The 18,340-nt window shown below is 47.7% G+C and overlaps 1 protein-coding gene across 2 annotated transcripts in view; it reads left to right on the top strand.

The window, feature by feature from the left end:
• Positions 1–18,113, top strand: part of RANBP3 (RAN binding protein 3) — a 164,338-nt gene extending 146,225 nt beyond the window's left edge. For both annotated transcript variants that reach the window (XM_082245300.1, XM_082245299.1), the window contains one exon: positions 17,181–18,113. In XM_082245300.1, the coding sequence (XP_082101426.1) occupies positions 17,181–17,224 (44 nt within the window). In that variant the 3' untranslated portion in view covers positions 17,225–18,113. The remainder of the gene's footprint in view (positions 1–17,180) is intronic.
• The last annotated feature ends 227 nt before the right edge of the window (positions 18,114–18,340 follow it).

The following is an 18,340-nucleotide window of genomic DNA, read 5'->3' as shown; positions in this document are numbered from 1 at the left end:
GTTGGTCTGTGGATCAAACTTATAAGAAGGCTTTAATGGATCTCCCTTTTCAGGGGGATCGCCTGTTTGGCGCTTCCCTGGATGACATTATATAAGGGTCTCACGAGGGGAAGAGTGCCTTTTCTTCCACAGGCTAACAGGGGTTATGGCCTTCGTCGCAGACGGGGTCACTCCTTTTCGGCTCTCAAACAGTTTCTCGTCCCTCAGGTAAAGTCGACGTGGCGTAGTCCAAGACTTCTTCAGGTGGTTCCAAACGACCCTGGTCTGGCGAACAAGAGATCGTTTTTTTTTTCCAGACCTGCAGACAAGGTCTACCTTAAGGGGAGTCCTCACCCATTTATGGGGTGGGGGGATGTTTTTGCTTGTGCTTGGACCTGCGGCTGGCCCGGTTTCCAGGCAGCTTGGTTCAGGAGGTCTTGCGGTCCGGTTGCAAGATCGAGTTTATCTTGTTTCTTCCCCCCCCCCCGACACGGTTTTCCCCTCCAATGTACGGCTGTCCCCGGATCGCTTGCAGGCGCTCTGTGGGTCAGCTTAGACTCTGGTTTAACAAGCTGGACCTACTGACCCTTTGGTTCCGTATGGATCAATAATTCATGATGGTATTGGTTCGCAGGATGGTGGCTTCCCTACATCAGGGGGATTCCTGGCCTCCATAGACATCAAGATGCCTACCTTCACATCCTGTTATGTTCAGGACACCAAGGGTTTCTCAGTTTTGGCCGTGGGGAAGGATCTCTATTGGTTTGTGGCGCTACCCTTTGGTCTCGTCTCTGCTCCTCGGGTCTTCACAAGGGTGTTGGCTCCGGTCCTGTCGCGGCAGCGGGCGTATCGGTCCTGGTTTCCTGGCCGATTGCTTCTCCGTGTGGTGTCCCCTACAATGCTGACAATGCAGTTGGAAGTCACCATGAGAACTCTGGAGGAGTTCAGGTGAGTTCTGAACCTTCAGAAGTCCTCCCTGGTCCCTTCCATGAGACTGGACTATCTGGGCCTGATTTTGGACTCGTCCTCAGGGTGTTTTTTCCCTCCGGGGAAAAAACTCTTGAAACTTCGGACTGTGGTTCAACTGTTGCTGTCCCACACATGGTCGTCTCTTCGGTCCTGAGGAAGCGTGCGTCAGCACACGAAACACGTTGACGTCACACGCCAACGCTTCGCCCACCTTAACCTGCTCGTTGACGCTGTGTGGACTTGGCCGGTCATGATAATCGTGCCGTGACGCCTTAACGCTGAAGGATCACTTCCGGGTCCTGGACGGTGCATTACACATGGCTATGTGGCAGGAGTTTTGAATCCCTTCCCAAGCTTTGGAGCGGTAAAGCATCGGCAGCTGACGGCACTGTGGGGTATGGACTGTACTCCCCGTCTGAACTCAGCATCCGAGGTTGTGAGACATCACTGGATCAAGGACTAACTGGGTATTTCGGTAAGAGCCATTTCTTATCAACCTGACCGGATCATTTACGATCATTATATGGTATGCCATACCCCTGCTGTGTGAGTCACCTCTGTTAGGAGTTATCAACAGACATTGTCCACCTCATCTGCATGAATTTGTGGATGTGCCAAAGCGCTGCTTCATACATGTTTAAGAGATGCTTGTCTCCCGGCCACTTGCTGTTGTCATCCCGGAGTGATCTATCCTCCACGGCCTTTGTGCCACCTTCCCTTGCTTTAATTGGCAGTCAGACTATATACTGCTATATGCATCCACTGGCCATTACGACTGCCAAAGCCCTGGAGGCAGTATGGATTATTCCACTGCCCATACAGTATTTCCTGGACTTTATATCAAGAAGTAAGGCCAAGCATTACCAAGGAATAAAGGAGCTTTTTCCTTCATGGTTCATGTCACAGGAGTCCTGGATTTTTAGCAAGTGACACTCCTGTGAGGTATTCACCACACAGCCCATTAGCCATTCAGCTCACCGCTTTGACATATGGGTATGTCTTGTCGCATTGTAGGGCACCCGAGTATGTCTTCATATGGCATATAGTACCCAGTTTTCCGGGTTCAAGTGAGTGACCGTAGGTCCATTAGTGACCAGTCACACCTTACCTGTGCAAACTGTGTCATACAGCAGCATTGGGCGGGCAGAGCCTAGACGTGTGTATTGTCGTTTAACATCCTGACACCCGACAGGGCCTTCAGGGTCTTCCAGTCATATTTTGACAAGTTATACACACATCTTTGTGTGTTTTTTAACTTTTTGTATCCTCACCCAAATAAAGTATTTTTTGCACTGTTATTCCTGTGAGCCCCTTGCAACCTTTTTGAGACGGTCCCTTCCTTCTCGTTTGTTGCATTCTTGTTATTGGTTGCGTGGGGTTCCCGGCTTACATTAGACCGTTGGGTACAAAGACATATATATTTCTCGCCTGCTGTACTAGTAAGGCTTGAGAAAACTATCTCGCACTCCAGTCTTAAGACATCCCTTTTCTTAAGAACATTCCTTAAGTTCAACTTGAACGATGCCGAGAAGTTTAGCGTGGTCATCTGCGCAAGGCTGATGTTGGCATGGTCGTGCGAGAGTGCTCACGGATGGGCCAAGGTCAGTATCAGCTGCTGTCTGCCTTTCCTCCTCTCAAGTTGCTGCCGAGAATTCTTTGCAGGTTCGAGGCGGAAGGGATTCCGGTCTTTCTCGTGGCTCCGGACTGGCCTCGCCAAGCTTGGTACGCCGACCTGGTCAGGCTAGCTAGGCAGACGCTCCTTGGAGAATACCTCTCAGAGAGGAGTTATTGTCTCCAGGGCCAATCTCCCATCCGATTTTCTCTATCGCTCATTGACAGACGTAGTCCTCGGTGATTCAACACCCTCGAGTTATGCTGCCCTCTACAGGAGTAGGACTAGACAGGAAAGAAAACGTTCTGGCCACACCCTAGGGGCAGTCCCAGAGGGTATATCCTCTCACTTCCTGCCCTAGCACATCAGTTTTTTTCTGTCTAGTTAGGAGTAAGGACCTAGATACCTTGCTGGGATCTTCGGTCCTGGCAGGATTTTTTTCTTAGAAAAGATTTTTTAGACCGCTTTTTTTCTCCAGTGTTCCTGTGAGATCTTCAAGCAAGAAAGCTGAACTGGGCGACGGGCTGGATGTTGAGGTCCAGTGGTCACCCCAGTTCAGCCTACGAGCGCGTGCAGGCCATAGCTCCGCGCTGGGTCGGCCGCGACATAGTCCCACTGGACGGGGACTGACCCTGCGAGTTAAACGTCTCGCTGAAACGCCAAAGACCATGAGTCACGGCGTCCGTATTGGTCGACAGCCCTCCTACCTCGGTGGAGAGGGGTACTGTCAGGAGTTGGCGCCCGCCTGGTTCCGGTATGGTGAGTAGTATGTTCCCCCTTTCCCCCTGACGGGTCTTGTGGTGAACGCGGGCCCCTCTCTGTAATGGTAAGGATGGGTTCCCCTCTATCCTATAACATGTCACAGATCCCCCTAATTGAGTGTGATTTTTGTGTACAAGAAGCCAGGAGGCTTGGTTTGGGAGCTGACCATCTAATTGTAAAAATGTGAAAAATTGTAGTCAGTGGCAGTACTAGAACTTTACTGTGATAGTATAAGGTATCCTACCTGTCAGTAGCCACAGGGCGATGTCTATACATGTATACTGCATTCCAGATCATTCCTCCAGCTAAGCAGATGCCTCCCGACGGCCACGGACCGCATACGGCCCGCCAGGGTCCGGTACCGCTGACCACCATGAGGGTGAAGGGTTGTGAGGCCGAGATCCTTCTGCAGACATGCCGTTATTCTGTGCAGGCCGCCGCCATTGTCTGGTAGATCGCACAAGGCCGCCATTTTGGTGTAGCCTCGTGTCTCCAGCATGGGGGCGGCCATGTTTGAGGTGACTCAAACACCTCATGGAGCCAGGGGGAGGCGCCGGCAGGCGTGTTAAGGGGCGGAGCCGCCTCCTTTACCCAGGAAATAGGGCCAAAGACTTCCTGTCTGTAACAAGACAAGCACTGAGCAAGCTGATGAAAACTTCTGTGCATCAGGGATGAGCCTTGGGGTCTCTCTCTCTCTCTCTCTCTCTCTCTCTCTCTCTGTGGGGTCCAAAAAGGCAGGTAACACTGAGGGGGCGCTGTTGCGAATGGGGGACACAAAAAAAAAAAAAAAAAAGTTTTTTACTTTGTCATTTTTTGTCGCTGGCAAGTGTCTTGTATAATCATTGACCCTGCTGCATAGGTATCCCCACCTGATCCCCTCAAGGTGGCCGCAGGACCCTCCAGTACCCCACTTGTTTTTAATGCATTATCAGCAGTTTTGGAGTCTTTGGTATCCCGGGTGGAGGTGGCCTGTCAGGGACGGGGGTCAAGAAGCGACCCCCGCCTACCCCTATTGTTTATCAGATACTTCAGATACGGATTCGGAGCTGGTCAATGCAGTTGCAAGTCCCTCTTAGGGGGCTGTTGTCTCAGGTAATATCTCCTCAGCAGTGAGGAGCACGTTTCTGCCTCCGCCATAGCACAAGAGTGGTGGATGCACTAGTTGTGTCCGTCCGGGAAACCTTTAGTCTTGAGGTTACACCGGCAGAGGTAGCTGAGACTGAGATTCCTTTTTGGTACTTGTTAGCCTACCAAAAGGGCGAAGGATTTTCCTTTACCCAAATGGGGTCGTTTTGAAACGAACCCCTGTTATTTCCAAACGCATGGCTAGGTGCTATCCGTTTGAGGAATTCCTCTTTATAGGATAGATGGTACCACCTGCTGTCTTGCCACAGACTGTTAGGATAAAAGGACCTCGTAACTAACGAGGACCTTCCTTTTCTGCTCATAAAGAGTTGTTCATTCCGCCAGGGCGGGCGATAAGGCGAAACCCTCAAAGCCCCTTTAGAGGGGTTTCAAAGGGCGCTGGTCGGCTAAACAAAAAGTCCGGCTCAGCCAAGCCTGAAGATACAGCCTGATGCGCCCCTACCCATCTCTGGGGTGGGGGGGGGATGTCTTCACCGGTTTCTGGAGGACACAGGATTAAGTTTCGATCACTTCCACCGGTGCGATTCTTCCCTTCTAACATTGAACGGTTTCAGGGGTTCTATTCAAACCTATTCACAATGCCCAGGAAAGAGGGCAAGGTGCGTCCAAATCTGGACTTGGGAAGAAATAGAGTCCATCCGTACAGTGGTGGCCTCCCTGCATCAGGGGGATTTCCTGGCGTCCATAGACATTTAGGAGGCCTATCTTTATATCCCCATCATCGCAGGACATCAGCGTTTTTTCGCTTTCCCAAAGATCATCCCTGGTTCCCACCAGGAGACTGAACTATCTGGGCCTAAGGTTGGATACATCCTGGGCAAGAGAGTTTCTCCTTGCGGAGAAACTCCAGAAGGTTCAGTCAACGATTCGGATGTTGCTGTCCGTCAATTGGCTGGGACTGATGGTGGCCTTCTTAGAGGCAGTACCGTATACCCAGTCTCATACCCGAATTCTCCTGAAGGAGATTCTTTTTTAATGGAATCGGAATTCCGATTCCCTGGACAATCGGATCCGGTTGAGCGAGCGGACCAGGAAGTCTCCGATGCTCAACCAGGAGAAGTCATTTCTTCCGATAGTATCCAGATTAGCAATAAGGGTATCGGAACTGAGAGCGATCAGATTTTGTCTGATTTACTGGATCGAGCAGCTCTAGAGCAGCCCGATTTGGATCCAATCGCATATGGCCTCTTCATCCAGAGGTTTTTCACTAGCTGTCCCTTCATTGGGACATCCCGGATGTGGATCTGTTGGCACCTTGGCTTAACAGGAAGGTGCGGAGGTTTGTAGCTCACGCCGCGATCCTCTAGCGGACGCAGCAGAAACGCTGATCGCCCCGTGGGGGCAGTATCAGCTACGGCATCCTCTCAAGTTGCTGCGGGAACTTCTTCGCAGGATAGAGTTGGAGGGAATTCCAGTTATTCTGGAAATTCCGGACTGACCTCGTCGAGCCTGGTACGCCGACTTGGTGAGGCTAGTCGCAGACGCTCCTTGGAGAATTCCTCTCAGGGAGGATTTGCGGTCTCAGGGACCGATCTTCCATCTTGCTTTACAGTCGCGGGCTTAATGGCCTGGCCATTGAGACCCAGGTACTGAAGGACAAGGGAGTGTCAGCTTCAGTTATTCCTACCTCCAGTTAAAGCAAGGAAAGCGACTTCCAGCACATGGAAGTCTTATATTGCATGGTGTGAATCTATTGGATTTCCCCCCACATACCTATTCGGTGACCCGAATTTTGGTCTGTCTGCAACAAGAGGTTGAGCAGAAACTATCCTTGAGCACGATCAAGGGTCAGGTTTTTGGCGTTAGCAATCTTCTTTGAAGAAACCTTTGGCTAATCATTCCTTGGTGCGGAATTTCATCCAGGGGGTGCAACATCTGGCTCCGCCAGTGCGCGCACCCTTACCGCCTGGGATCTTAATTTAGTGTGGTCGGTTCTTCAGAAACTTCTCTTTAAAGATATTAGGGAGATTCCCTTGCTTACATTATCCCAGAAGGTGGCCTTCTTGGTGGCCATTACTTCTGTACGCAGGGTGTCAGAACTGGCCGCATTATCCTGTCGTTCCCCAGATCTGGTGGTTCATAGCGATAAGGTGGTTCTTCTTCCGAATCCATCCTTCCTTCCTAAAGTGGTTTTCGTAAGACGGACTCCCTTTTTGTGATCACGGATAGCCCTTGAAGGGGGTTGCCTGTGTCTGCCGTGACCATATCTATATGGATCAGTCAGACGGTGGTACAGGCTTATTCTATTAAGGGTCGGAATCCTCCATTCCCTGTTAGGGCGCACTTCACTCGAGCGCTCAGTACTTCCTGGGCCTATCGCCATCAGGCGTCAGTGGTCCAGGTATGTAAGGCGGCCACCTGGTCGTCGGTACATACCTTTACAAAATTTTATAAGATTGATGTGATGGCATCGGCGGATGCCTCATTTGGCCGCAAGGTTTTGCAGGCCGCAATTTGAGGAGACCGGTGGTCTACCTCGGGGGTTTTTTTCTGTTGAAAAATTTCTGTTGAGTCTCATCATTGAGGATGAGCATTGTAAACTTCTAGTTGGCACCGGTTGGGCCTTCTAGATTGGATTTGATTTCCATTTTCCCACCCCTCATTTGTGGTACTGCTTTGGGATGTCCCGAGGGTGTTGAATCACCGAGGACTACGTCTGTCAATGAGCGATAGAGAAAAATGGATTTTTGTAAAATCTTACCGTAAAATCCTTTTCTCTTAGCTCATTGACAGACGTAGTACCCGCCCCTCTGTTTTTGAGTTGGGTTGGGTTAAATTCTCTAAACACTGCTTTGTGACATAACTGATGTGCTAGGGCAGGAAGTGAGAGGATATACCCTCTGGGACTGCCCCTAGGGTGTGGCCAGAACGTTTTCTTTCCTGTCTAGTCCTACTCCTGTAGAGGGCAGCATAACCCGAGGGTGTTGAATCACCGAGGACTACGTCTGTCAATGAGCTAAGAGAAAAGGATTTTACGGTAAGATTTTACAAAAATCCATTTTTACGGTCGCTGGCTTTTTCGGCTTGGCTGTTTAAAGCCAGAGGCTGAAGGACGGGGGATTGTCTGCTTCAGTGATTCCCACCCTGCTTAAAGCGTGGGGAGTAACTTCCAGGATAATTTTTCCTCATACGAGAAAGTCGTGTATTGTGTGGTGTGAGTCTCCTTGGGCTCCCCCTCGCTCTTACTCGGTGGCCCGGATCTTGGCTTCCTTCAACGTGGAGTTGATCAAAAGTTGGCCTTGAGTACTGTCAGGTTTCGGCTTTGGCAATTTTCTTCCAAAGACCATTGGCCACCCGTTTTCTGGTGCGTAACTTCCTCCAGGGAGTACGACACTTGGTACTTCCGGTGCGACCTTCGTCACCAACTGGGGTCCTTGATTTGGTGCAGTCGGTTCTTCAAGTACCTCCGTTTGCAAGTATTTGTGGTTATCCCCTGGCTACCTTATTATAGAAGGTGGCCTTCTGGTTGCTGTCACTCTGTGTGCAGGGTGTCGGCACTGGCGACTTGTCCTGTCGTTCTCCCTATGTTGGTTCATGGGGTCAAGTGGTACTTCGTCTGGATCCGTCCTTCCCTCCGACGGTGGTTTCTGGTGTTCACTTGGACGAGGACGTTGTATTACCATCTTGTGTCCTTGCATCCTAAGGAATGTTCATTGCGTACTCTGCATAGAGTTTGCGCACTCAAGGTGTACTTGGCATTGTCTTTTCGTGAGTCAGGCTTGCTCTCTGTACTTACGGATGGCCCAAGAACAGGGCTGCCTGCGCCTGCTGCGACTATTTCCAGATGGATCGGATAGTCGGTGGTGCAGGCTTATTCAATTAAGGGTCAGGTCCTACCTTTCCCTGTTTTGGCGCATTTTACTCGGGCGCCTGGTGCCTCCTGGGTTTTTCGCCATACAGGCATCTGTGCTTCAGGTTGCAAGGCGGTTACCTGGGCCTTCGGCCACACCACCCTGAATGCGCCCGCTCTCGTCTGATCTCGGAAGCTAAACTGGGTCGGACCTGGTTAGTGCTTCATCTGTTCACACCTTTACCAATTTTTATAAGGTAGATGTGCTGGCATCTGCGGATTCCTCTTTTGGCTGCAAAGTTTTTCCTGGCTGCTGTCTGGAGGGCTTTTGGCCTTCCTTGAGGGTGTTTACTGTTTGTTTCAGGTGGGCCTCATCTTTTGTTCTGAGGAGTCTTATGTTGCCTGGTCGGCTATGTTTAGCCTTGGGCACTTGTTCTTTTCTGCTGTTCCCACCCCTAATTGTATGGCACTGCTTTGGGACGTCCCTACTGGAATGGATCAGAGAGCTGCGTCAGTCAATGAAAGATGGAGAAAACTGGATTTTTGACTTACCGTAAAATACTTTTCTCAAGTTAATTGACGGGACACAGTCCCCGCCCCTCTATTTTGAGTTGGGTTGGTGTTCCTTTCGGACACTGCTTTGATACAAAACTGACATCCTATGCAGGAAGTGAAAGGGTGTACACTCCGGGACTGCCCATAGGCGTAGCCAGAACGTTTTTTCTGCCTAGTGTCCTACTCCTGTAGGACGCAGTATAACCCTACTGATATGGATCAGAGAACTGCGTCCGTCAATGAACTTAAGAGAAAAGGATTTTAAGGCGAGTCAAAAACCCTATTTTTCCATCCGTTCAGGGATCGGATCGGTTCAGAGCGGACAGACGGTCCGCTCTCATCCGATCCCCCATAGAGAGCAGCGGGAGCTGTGACACCTCCCTCTCCGCACTGCAAGCGGAGACGGAGCTGTCATCAGCCGGCTCAGCGGGGATCGGCGGATCAATCCCCGCTGAGCAGCACGGATCCGCCTACGGAGGCGGCCCGTGTGAAAGAGCCCTTACAGTGTAAATTTGCTGTCCCCTCAAAATAACTCCACACACAGCCAATAATGTCTAAACTGCTGGCAACAAAAGTGACTACATGCCTAAGTGAAAATGTCCATATATATATATATATATATATATATATATATATATATATATATATATATATATATATATATATATATATATAGTGCAAATCTACATTAGAGTGGTCCTTAACTGGTTAATATCAATTACAAGCTAAATTTCCTTTAACCAAAACTTTTCTCTATCGTTTGACAGACGCAGCTCCATATTCTTCTTGACCATTGGGTTATACTGCCACCTACAGGAGTGTACGACACTAGGCAGGAAAAATAAAAGCTTTACCACCACGCCTGTGGGGCAGTCCCTGAGAGTATACACCCACTCACTCTGCTATAGGCATTCGGGTTTTTTTCTGCCTAGTCAGGAGTAAGGACCTAGTTCCCTGCTGGGATTTCGGTTCTAGCATGTTTTTTATGTAAAAAGGGAACCTTTTGTCTAAAAAAAAAAAAAAATTTTTTTTTTTTTTTTTTTTTTAGCTAGTTTTGTTCCTGAGAAAACTACAATTAACAGCCTGGCTGGGCATCCCACTCGATATTCTAGATCCTTATGGTCCCCCAGTCTGGGCAGCGAGCGTGTGCCGGTCGCAGCTGGGCGCTAGGCCTTGCCACAACATAGTCCCACTGGACGGGGGCTGGCCCGCGAGTGAAACACCTCGCTGGGAAGCACACGACCTGGTTAGGCTTGAGTCGCAGCATATCCCTTGGCCGTCGGCACCCCCACCCCGGGTGGGGAGATGGTCTGTCCGGAGTGGCGCCCACCCGAATATGTTGGTATGGTGAGTAGTGTTCCCTTATAGCTCTTGCAGTCTTGGGGTGGAAGTGGGCCCCTCCCTGGGACGGTCGGACCTTCGGGTTACCCCCCTTGTATATGGGGTCCCTAGGAACCATCGATCATCAAAGGCTCCCCCCTCAGGCCATCCTCCCCACTATTTTATAGGGGGTCCCTACCTTAGCCGGGTACGGTGCAGGGGCTGTAGCAGGCGATTGGGGCCCTCGGGGGTGATCCGCTGGGAGGGGGGGTTAATTCTGGTGGGGTTCCCTGCCAGGCCCCCCCCCCCCCCATGCCTGATTGATCGCTTGACCCCTCAGGGGATTCTGTAGACCGCATAGCGTGCCGTGGACACCGCCATTTTCTTGTAGATCAGCTGTACAAGGCTCGGCAGCCATTTTTTAGTAGTTTCCCTATTGAAATGCATTGGGCGGCCATTTTGTTGTTTTCCCTATTGAAATGCATTAGGCGGCCATTTTCGTGGAGTCCGAGAATGCTGTACAGCAGTGAGTGGCAAGGCTTTTACCTCTGGTGCTGACCCAGGTACTTCCATTTCCTGTGAGGATTGTTTTCTGTACACTTCAGACAGGCTCGGCTCTCCCGAATATCGGGCGGTGGTGAGTCTATTGGGGTCCCTGTAGGTTGTTCCCTTACTATACTATATTGCTTAGTGTGTTGGGACTTGTATATAACTTAGTGTGCTGGGACTTGTATATAACTTAGTGTGCTGGGACTTGTAGTACCGCTGGTGCAGCGGTGTGGGGCCGTTTTTTTTTTTTTTTTTTTTTTACAGTATTCTTAAAGTGACACTGCCCTGTCCCCGGGTTAACATGAGTCCCAGGAGTAAGTATCACCTACTGATCCCCTCTTTGGTGTTGTTGGGATCTCTGGGTCGCAACCCTTGTCTGCCTTAATGGCGTTTTTTCTTTTTTTTGTTTTGTTTTTTTAAACCCTGGTGTCAAACGTTATGTAAAAAGCGCCCGCTGCCCTCACGTGCCTCATCTGTATCCTCGGATTCTGAGGTTGATATGGCTGCCACGGATGTGAGTTACCCTGAAGGGTCTGCATCATCGCACTCGGATTCGGACAATATAATCTCATCTGCAGCTGTGCGGGGAAAAAGCGCTGGTGGAGGCACTTGGTGTCAGTGCAGCAAACTAAAAATGGCAGATGATTCTTCAGCGTCAGGGACGCAGGTGTCTTTTGGCAGACACAAAATCCCAAGTCGGTCAAGGTTTTCTCCTGTCCCAGCAGAAGTCCATTCGGGGGAAACGCATAGTATTTGAAGAGAGCCGTGCCGTCAATATCCTTTGCACGGTCCGCACTGCAGGCGGCCGTGCCGGCTTGAATCCATGCTTGTTATTTTTCGTCTGTGTGTACACTTAAAGGACTTTAGGTAGACTCTGCTTGCTGAAAAACAAACACCTGTAGGATATGACTACCGATGAAGTAGAAAGTCGGAGAGTTGGGGAGTCAGGCTTTGGTTGCGGCATTTACCACCAACGGATTGCTAAGATTGTCCTTGCGCATTTTGCACAGCTAAAATTGTTTTCTACACCAAGTGCCAATTTGTATGTGGATATATATTGATGTGAGATCTATATGGTCTGGTCGGATCACACGCTGAAAGGATTACGCTTAAGTGACCCCCCTATTATCAAGGGGTCCTATATTTCTGGTAAGCAGTAAAATTTGCTTGCACTGGGTGAACGAGTGGAGGTGGAGGCTTAAAGGAATTCAAACTCCTATCAAGTTTAAGATTTTCCATCAGCTGCTGATATTTGGATTATCTGTTTTGATATTTTTTGAGCACCAGAGACTTGATTTATGTTGTTGTCACTCTTTATTGATTGAGCACCAAAGTTTGACATATTTTACCTCACCCTTCATTTAGCACGTTGTGGTTTAGCTAATTTTTATATTGTGATTCACTTTTTGTTCAGCGCCATACTTTTATATTTTGCAAGGTTTTCCCTTGTCCGGAAATTTTTGGGAAAATTGTCACTGAACAGTGGGGCACCTTAAACACGTTAGTGGTGCCGAAGCGTTTCATGAGATGCTATCCCTTTGCGGACGCTGTGATCAAAAAATGAAGGTGGTCCGCCCAGTCTCCTGACTGAACAAATCCATTGTGATTCCGGTGGAGGAGCCTCCGGTCTTTAAAGACCCTGTTGATAGAAGGAAGAAGCTCTGTCCCGCCACTTACATATGATAGTGGGCTAAATACTTAGACTGGTCTTCATGATCGCTCTGTTGTCCCAGACCATTACGGCATGAGCCAAGCTCTTGAAGAGTGATTTGGAAGCGAGACAGCTTCCCCTGACTTTGCCAAACTGGCGGACAAAATGGTCCCGGGTATAAAATGTATATGTGATGCGTCTTTAGATGTGTCCCCCCCTTGCGGCTAGAGTATCCGTGGTAGGGGTAACCATGAGATGCATTGTGTGGCTAAAAAGCTGGTGTGCAGACCAGGCTTACAAAAAGGCTCTGTCAGACCTGCATGGTTTCTTCTTTTGATGAACTTTTTAAGGGTCTTACTGGTGAGAAGAGTACTCGTCTTCATCAATCTGCTCAGAGATCTGCTTCATCTCCTCGTCATGACATGGTCCCTCTTTTTCAGCATACAAGCGGCCCTTTCATGCCTCCTGCAGGCAGGAGAAGGATCGGGGGGGGGGGGGTCCTAGAAGACATGATCGGGTAAACCCAGAGAAGGTTCCTCTAGTTCTGCAGTTAAGCCCTCGTCATTGTTTCTTTCCGAAACCATGGACCTTCTTGATTAAGGACGAATTGGTCCACAAACTGATTCAGGTCTTGACCTTCGGACAGATTCTTCACACCCAATCTACGCCGATCTCCAGACTGGTTAAGGGATCTACTAGAAGCGGTACAAGATTTGCTGTTGCAGGGGTGATTGGGCCGGTTCCCCCTCGGGAATCCTTTTAAGGGTTTTACTGTTCACTGTGCCCAGGAAAGATGGCAAGTGTGTCCTATTGTGGACCTCCAAGGCTCTGAACTGCTTTGTGTGGGTATAGAAATTTTGAATGGAGTCCATTGGCACGGTAGTGGCATCCCTACACCAAGGAGACCTTTTGGCCTCTATCGATATCAAGGACGCCTACCTTCACATCCCTATTTATGCTGGACACCAGCGTTTCCTTTGCTTCGCTGTGGGCGAGGAGCATTATCAATTTGTGGCGTTACCCTTTGGTCTCGCCTCAGCTCCCACGTTCTTCACCAATGTGTTGGCTCCGGTATTGACATTACTGTGGGGGGATTGCAGTACTGGGGTACCTGAACGATCTCCTCTTAGGAGCAGGCTCCCATTCAGCCCTGCTGGCCGACTTAACCATCACTGTACGGATTCTGCAAGAGTTCGGTTGGAACATTAATTTCCAGAAATATGGTCTAGTCCCATCCACCAAACTGGATTATCTGGGACTCACTCTGAACTCCGCTTCAGTAAGGGTGTTTCTTCCTCTGGACAAACAGCCAAAAATTGCAGAGGGCAATTCACCTGCTGTTATCCAGCAAACTATCATTTCTATGAACTTGCTTGCGGGGGCTGGGCCTGATGGTGTCTACCTTTTTCAAGGCGGTTCCGTTCGCACAGTTTCACATGAGACCTCTGCAAAGAGAATTTCTTGTCAAGTGAAGCAAGGATCCAAAATCTTTGGGCTATCTGATCCTGCTGAGCCAAAAACACAAGAAGTGTTCTGCTGTGGTGGCTCTGCTCCCTGGCTCTGTATTTGACTGTGGTTACCATAGATGCCAGCCTGTTTGGTTGGAGTGGGAGTACTTGGAAAGATGCATGTCCAGGGGACCTGAACTCTAAAGGAGTCCAGATTACCGATCAATATTATGGAACGCAGAGCAATAAAGCTTTGCTTGATTTACTGGACAAATTACCTTTGAGGGTGTCCGGTTCGGATTCAATCACATATTGCTGCTGCCATGACTTGCGTCAATCATCAAGGGGGCACCAAGTGTGTCCTAGCGGCTCGAGAGGTGGCAGAGATCTTAATCTGGGCAGAAAACTTTGTTCCAGCCCTATCCGCCGTGCATATCCCTGGAGTGGAGAATTGGCAGGCGGATTACCTGAGTAGTCAGATGTTCGATCAGGGAGAATGGTCCCTTCACCCGAAGGGGTTTCACCTGTTGTGTGTCCGGTGGGGGGACTCCCGATGTGGATCTGTTGGTCTCTCGGCTCAACAGGAAGGTACAGAGGTTTGTATCCTGTTTTCGGGATCCTTTGGCAGACAACACAGACGTACTAGTGGCTCCTTGGGGACAGTATCGGCTGATCTATGCTTTTCCCCTGGATATTGACTTTACTCCAAAGAGGGGTTACATAGTCAGGTTGAAAAAAAGACACAAGTCCATCTGGCTCAACCAATAAAAAACAAAAAATAAAAAACAGTAAAGAGGAGGGTTGAGCAGCGGTTGGCCAGGTGTCGGCTCTAGTGGTGTTTTTTCAACGCCCTTTAGCCACGTATTCTTTGATTCACATTTTTATTTAGGGTGTTCGCCACATGGCTTCCCTTATACGTTCCTCGTTACCTCCGTGGGATCGTAACCTGGTACTGTCAGTTTTTTAGAAACCTCCTTTTGAAAACAGGGAGATTCCTCTGCTTACACTGTCACAGAAGGCAGTCTTTTTAGTGGCTTTTATCTCTGCTTGCAGAGTATCCAAATTGGCAACGCTATCCTGCCGCTCACCTTATCTGGTGGTCCACAGAGACAAGGGGTACTTCGACCCAATCAGTAGTTTCTTCTTAAGGTGGCCTTGGCTTTCCATTTTAATGAAGACATTGTGCTGCCTTCATTATGTCCTAAGCCCAAGCATCCTAAAGAATTTTCCTTTTGGATTTTGTTAGGGTAATCAGGGTTTACCTGGTGTCTATTGAGTCCTTTGGAAAATCAGACTCGCTTTTGTCCTCACGGACAGACCTCAGATAGGATTGGCTGCGTCTGCTGTGACCATATCTAGATTAATCAGGCAGACTGTCGTACAGGCTTATTCAATTAGGGTCAGGTTCCACCTTTCCCTGTGAAGGCGCATTCTACTGAGTGCTGAGTGCCTCTTGGGCTTTTCGCCATCTTGCGTCAGTGATACAAGTTTGCAAGGCGGCAACTTGGTCGTCTGTGCACACATTCACAAAATTCTACAAGGTAGATGTGTTGGCATCTTTGGATGCTTCTTTTGGCCGCAAGGTTTTTGCAGGCTGCGGTTTTAAGAGAATTGATTCTCTTTGAGGGTGTATGTTTTTTTTCTAGGTGAGCTCCAGTTTGTTCCTGGTTGAGCTCCATGTTACCTTGTTGGCTAAGTTTAGCCTTTGGAAATTATGTTCTTTTCTGCGTTGTTTTCCCAACCCTCATGTTAATACTGCTTTGGGACGTCCCAATGGTTAAGAAGAATATGGAGCTTCGTTGGTCAATGAATGATAAACTGGATTTTTGGCTTACAGTAAAATCCTTTTCTCTGAAGTTCATTGGCAGACGCAGCACCTGCCCCTCTATATATGAGTTGGGTTGGGGTTTTTTCTCTTCCGACACTGCTTGCAAAACTGAATGTCTATAGCAGAGTGAGTGGGTGTATACCCCCAGGGACTACCCCATAGGCGTGGTAAAGATTTTTCCTGCCTAGTGTCCTACTTCTGTAGGGGGCAGCATAACCCAATGGTTACGAAGAATATGGAGCTGCTTCTGTCAATGAACTTCAGAGAAAAGGATTTTACAGTAAGTCAAAAATCCAGTTTTTGTGGATACCTACAGCTTTGGCATGTCACAAACATCCATTTTGCTCAGTCACATTTTGGCATCTAATGTGTCTGATTTCTGTGCTGTGCCCCCACACTCGGTCCAGAAATGTTTGTGTGTGTGTGTATGATGTGAAGGAGGCAGTGCTATCGGGCAGATGTTTGATGTGAAAAGGGAAGAGCACACAGTGTTTGGGGGGGGGGGTGTATGGGGAGGCAGTGTTTAGGGGGGGTTTGGAAGTGTGCAGTTCTTCTGGAGGGGGGTGGTGTAAAGTCCACGGAGGACAGTACTGTGAGGGCAGTACTGTGAGTGAGAGATATGAAGGGGCAGTACTGTGGGGCGGGGGTGATGATTTTAAGGGGCTGTGAATATTAAAGGTGTGTCTTGTGAATAGGGTTCAATACACTATCGTGATGTGTGGGGGCTGAGGACACTGATGTTGGGGATTGTGATATAGGAGGAGAGGGCTGTAGAGAAATGCAGTTGTGATCTCTGGTGGAAGAAAATTTTACTGGTCTGACCTTTGTGAATTATAATTCAATACCCCTGATTTGAAGCATCTGGAAATACCAAACCCTTTCTAAATCCATTGATGGTAAAATAAATGAACATTTTACTTATAAATGACAAGTATTAGCCTCATTCCACCCCCCTCCTGTGATGTCATGTTACATCTGCTTTGTTTACACCTAAATATAAAGCCAGTTCACTTGAAATACAACAGGAAGGGTGAGGCAGTCTCTCCTAAAGTAAAATCATTTTAGGAAGTTGTAACTATATCCCATTGGAAGATCCCCCCCCCCCCCTCTATCCTGGTGACAACTCAGGATTTTCTATCACTTCTTGTTAAAAGGACCTCAGACCTTGTGCTATCTAGATGTACCCAAACTCTATTATACATATGGATTAGGGCTTGGAAAGCTCTCTCATGAGATGACCAATTGGAAATACCTAAATTGGTCTCCATTGTTTAAGTTTGTAAAAACTGTATATTCCCTTAGTGATTGCAGTGCAAAATGTAATGTGTGATCTTCCAAAAACTTTTGATACCTTGCCAGTGTCTTGCATTACAATTTCAGTTTGTTGTTTAGGCGTGGGGCACTGTAGCAAAAATAAGCAAGTTGCTGAGTTTTTTTTTTTTTTTTTTTTTTTTTTCTTTTTTCTTTTTTCACTCACTATTATGCTTGTTAACGTTTTTCCTAAAATTTTGCTTTGCTACTTTGGATGTTGCGCTACACTCTTTAACTATTTTTTTTTTTTTCCCCCTCAGCACCTAGCGATGAAGGAGACAAGCCACCTACATCCAGTACATAGCACCTGCTTACCTTGTCACCAAATGATGGTTGTCATAACCTGGCAGGGTGACAATCCACAGCTTCCTCTTTCTTTAATGCCTCATGGAGTATTTTAAGACCAGCTCCCAATTTAAGGCTGGACTGAGGACACAGACTTTTCATCCACCCCAGGAACTGTACTATCTTTTTGTTCACTTTAAGTAAGCCAGATAATACATTCAGTCCCTAATTATTTTTTTTAATAGTTTTGAAGGGGATCAGGGTGGTATCCAAACTAAACATCATGTAGAATGCTTGCCTGGATGCTGACAATGAATCAACTCATCATATTGATGAGCTGAAAGAAATCCTCTTCTCTCCTTTCTTGTTAACAGCTGTGCAATCTGAATTGCCTTTTCCGAAATTTAACTTTCTTTTATACGTGCAAATTTTAGGTTTTTTTTTTTTTTTGGTTTTGTTTTTTTCCTCTCTCCACTCCTTCAACTTACTCAGTGTACAAATTGCTTTCTCCAGTAGTTGATTTTTACATTTGGATTCCAGTCTTTGCAGGAACAAATTGGTTACTGAACACGTAGAGGGACTCCTTGCTTGGATCTAATCACCTCTGCATACCCTCGAGCAGCTGCCTTTTGGACTGGAATACTTTCAACAAAGCCGGACTTTACAATGCTCTTAAACTAAGAGCTTCTTCCTATTAAAGACTTAATAGTCAAATTGAATATTCCCACATCTTGTTTTCATTTCCCTACTTCCTTTTGGTAATTTTTCTGTTGTGTTTTTTTTTTTTTTTTTTTTTTTTTTTAGTTTAACATTAATATGCTTTTTTGTGTGCGAAAAAGTGAAATGTTATTTTTTTGTATCCATATTTAAGGGAAAGAGTTAAGGAATACTGTATCCTAAACTTTGTATTCTTCGGTGAGTTTTATTTTTTTGTCTGGTGCTTGTGTTTTCTGTTGAATAGTGAGAAACCTCACTAAGTGACAAGAGGGTTGTGCCTAGTTAACCATACTCTGATTTAAAGAGATCCAAAACCAAAAAGTGTTAAATACGTCTAATGTACATTTTCAATGTTTATTCATTATCCTTTTATTTTGGAATTTGCATCACAGCCTTTCAATATGCATTTTGTGATGTT

The sequence above is a fragment of the Pelophylax lessonae genome (assembly GCF_965119305.1).
Source record: "Pelophylax lessonae genome assembly, chromosome: 1".
NCBI lineage: Eukaryota > Metazoa > Chordata > Amphibia > Anura > Ranidae > Pelophylax > Pelophylax lessonae.
This window is presented reverse-complemented; position numbering and strand designations above follow the sequence as displayed.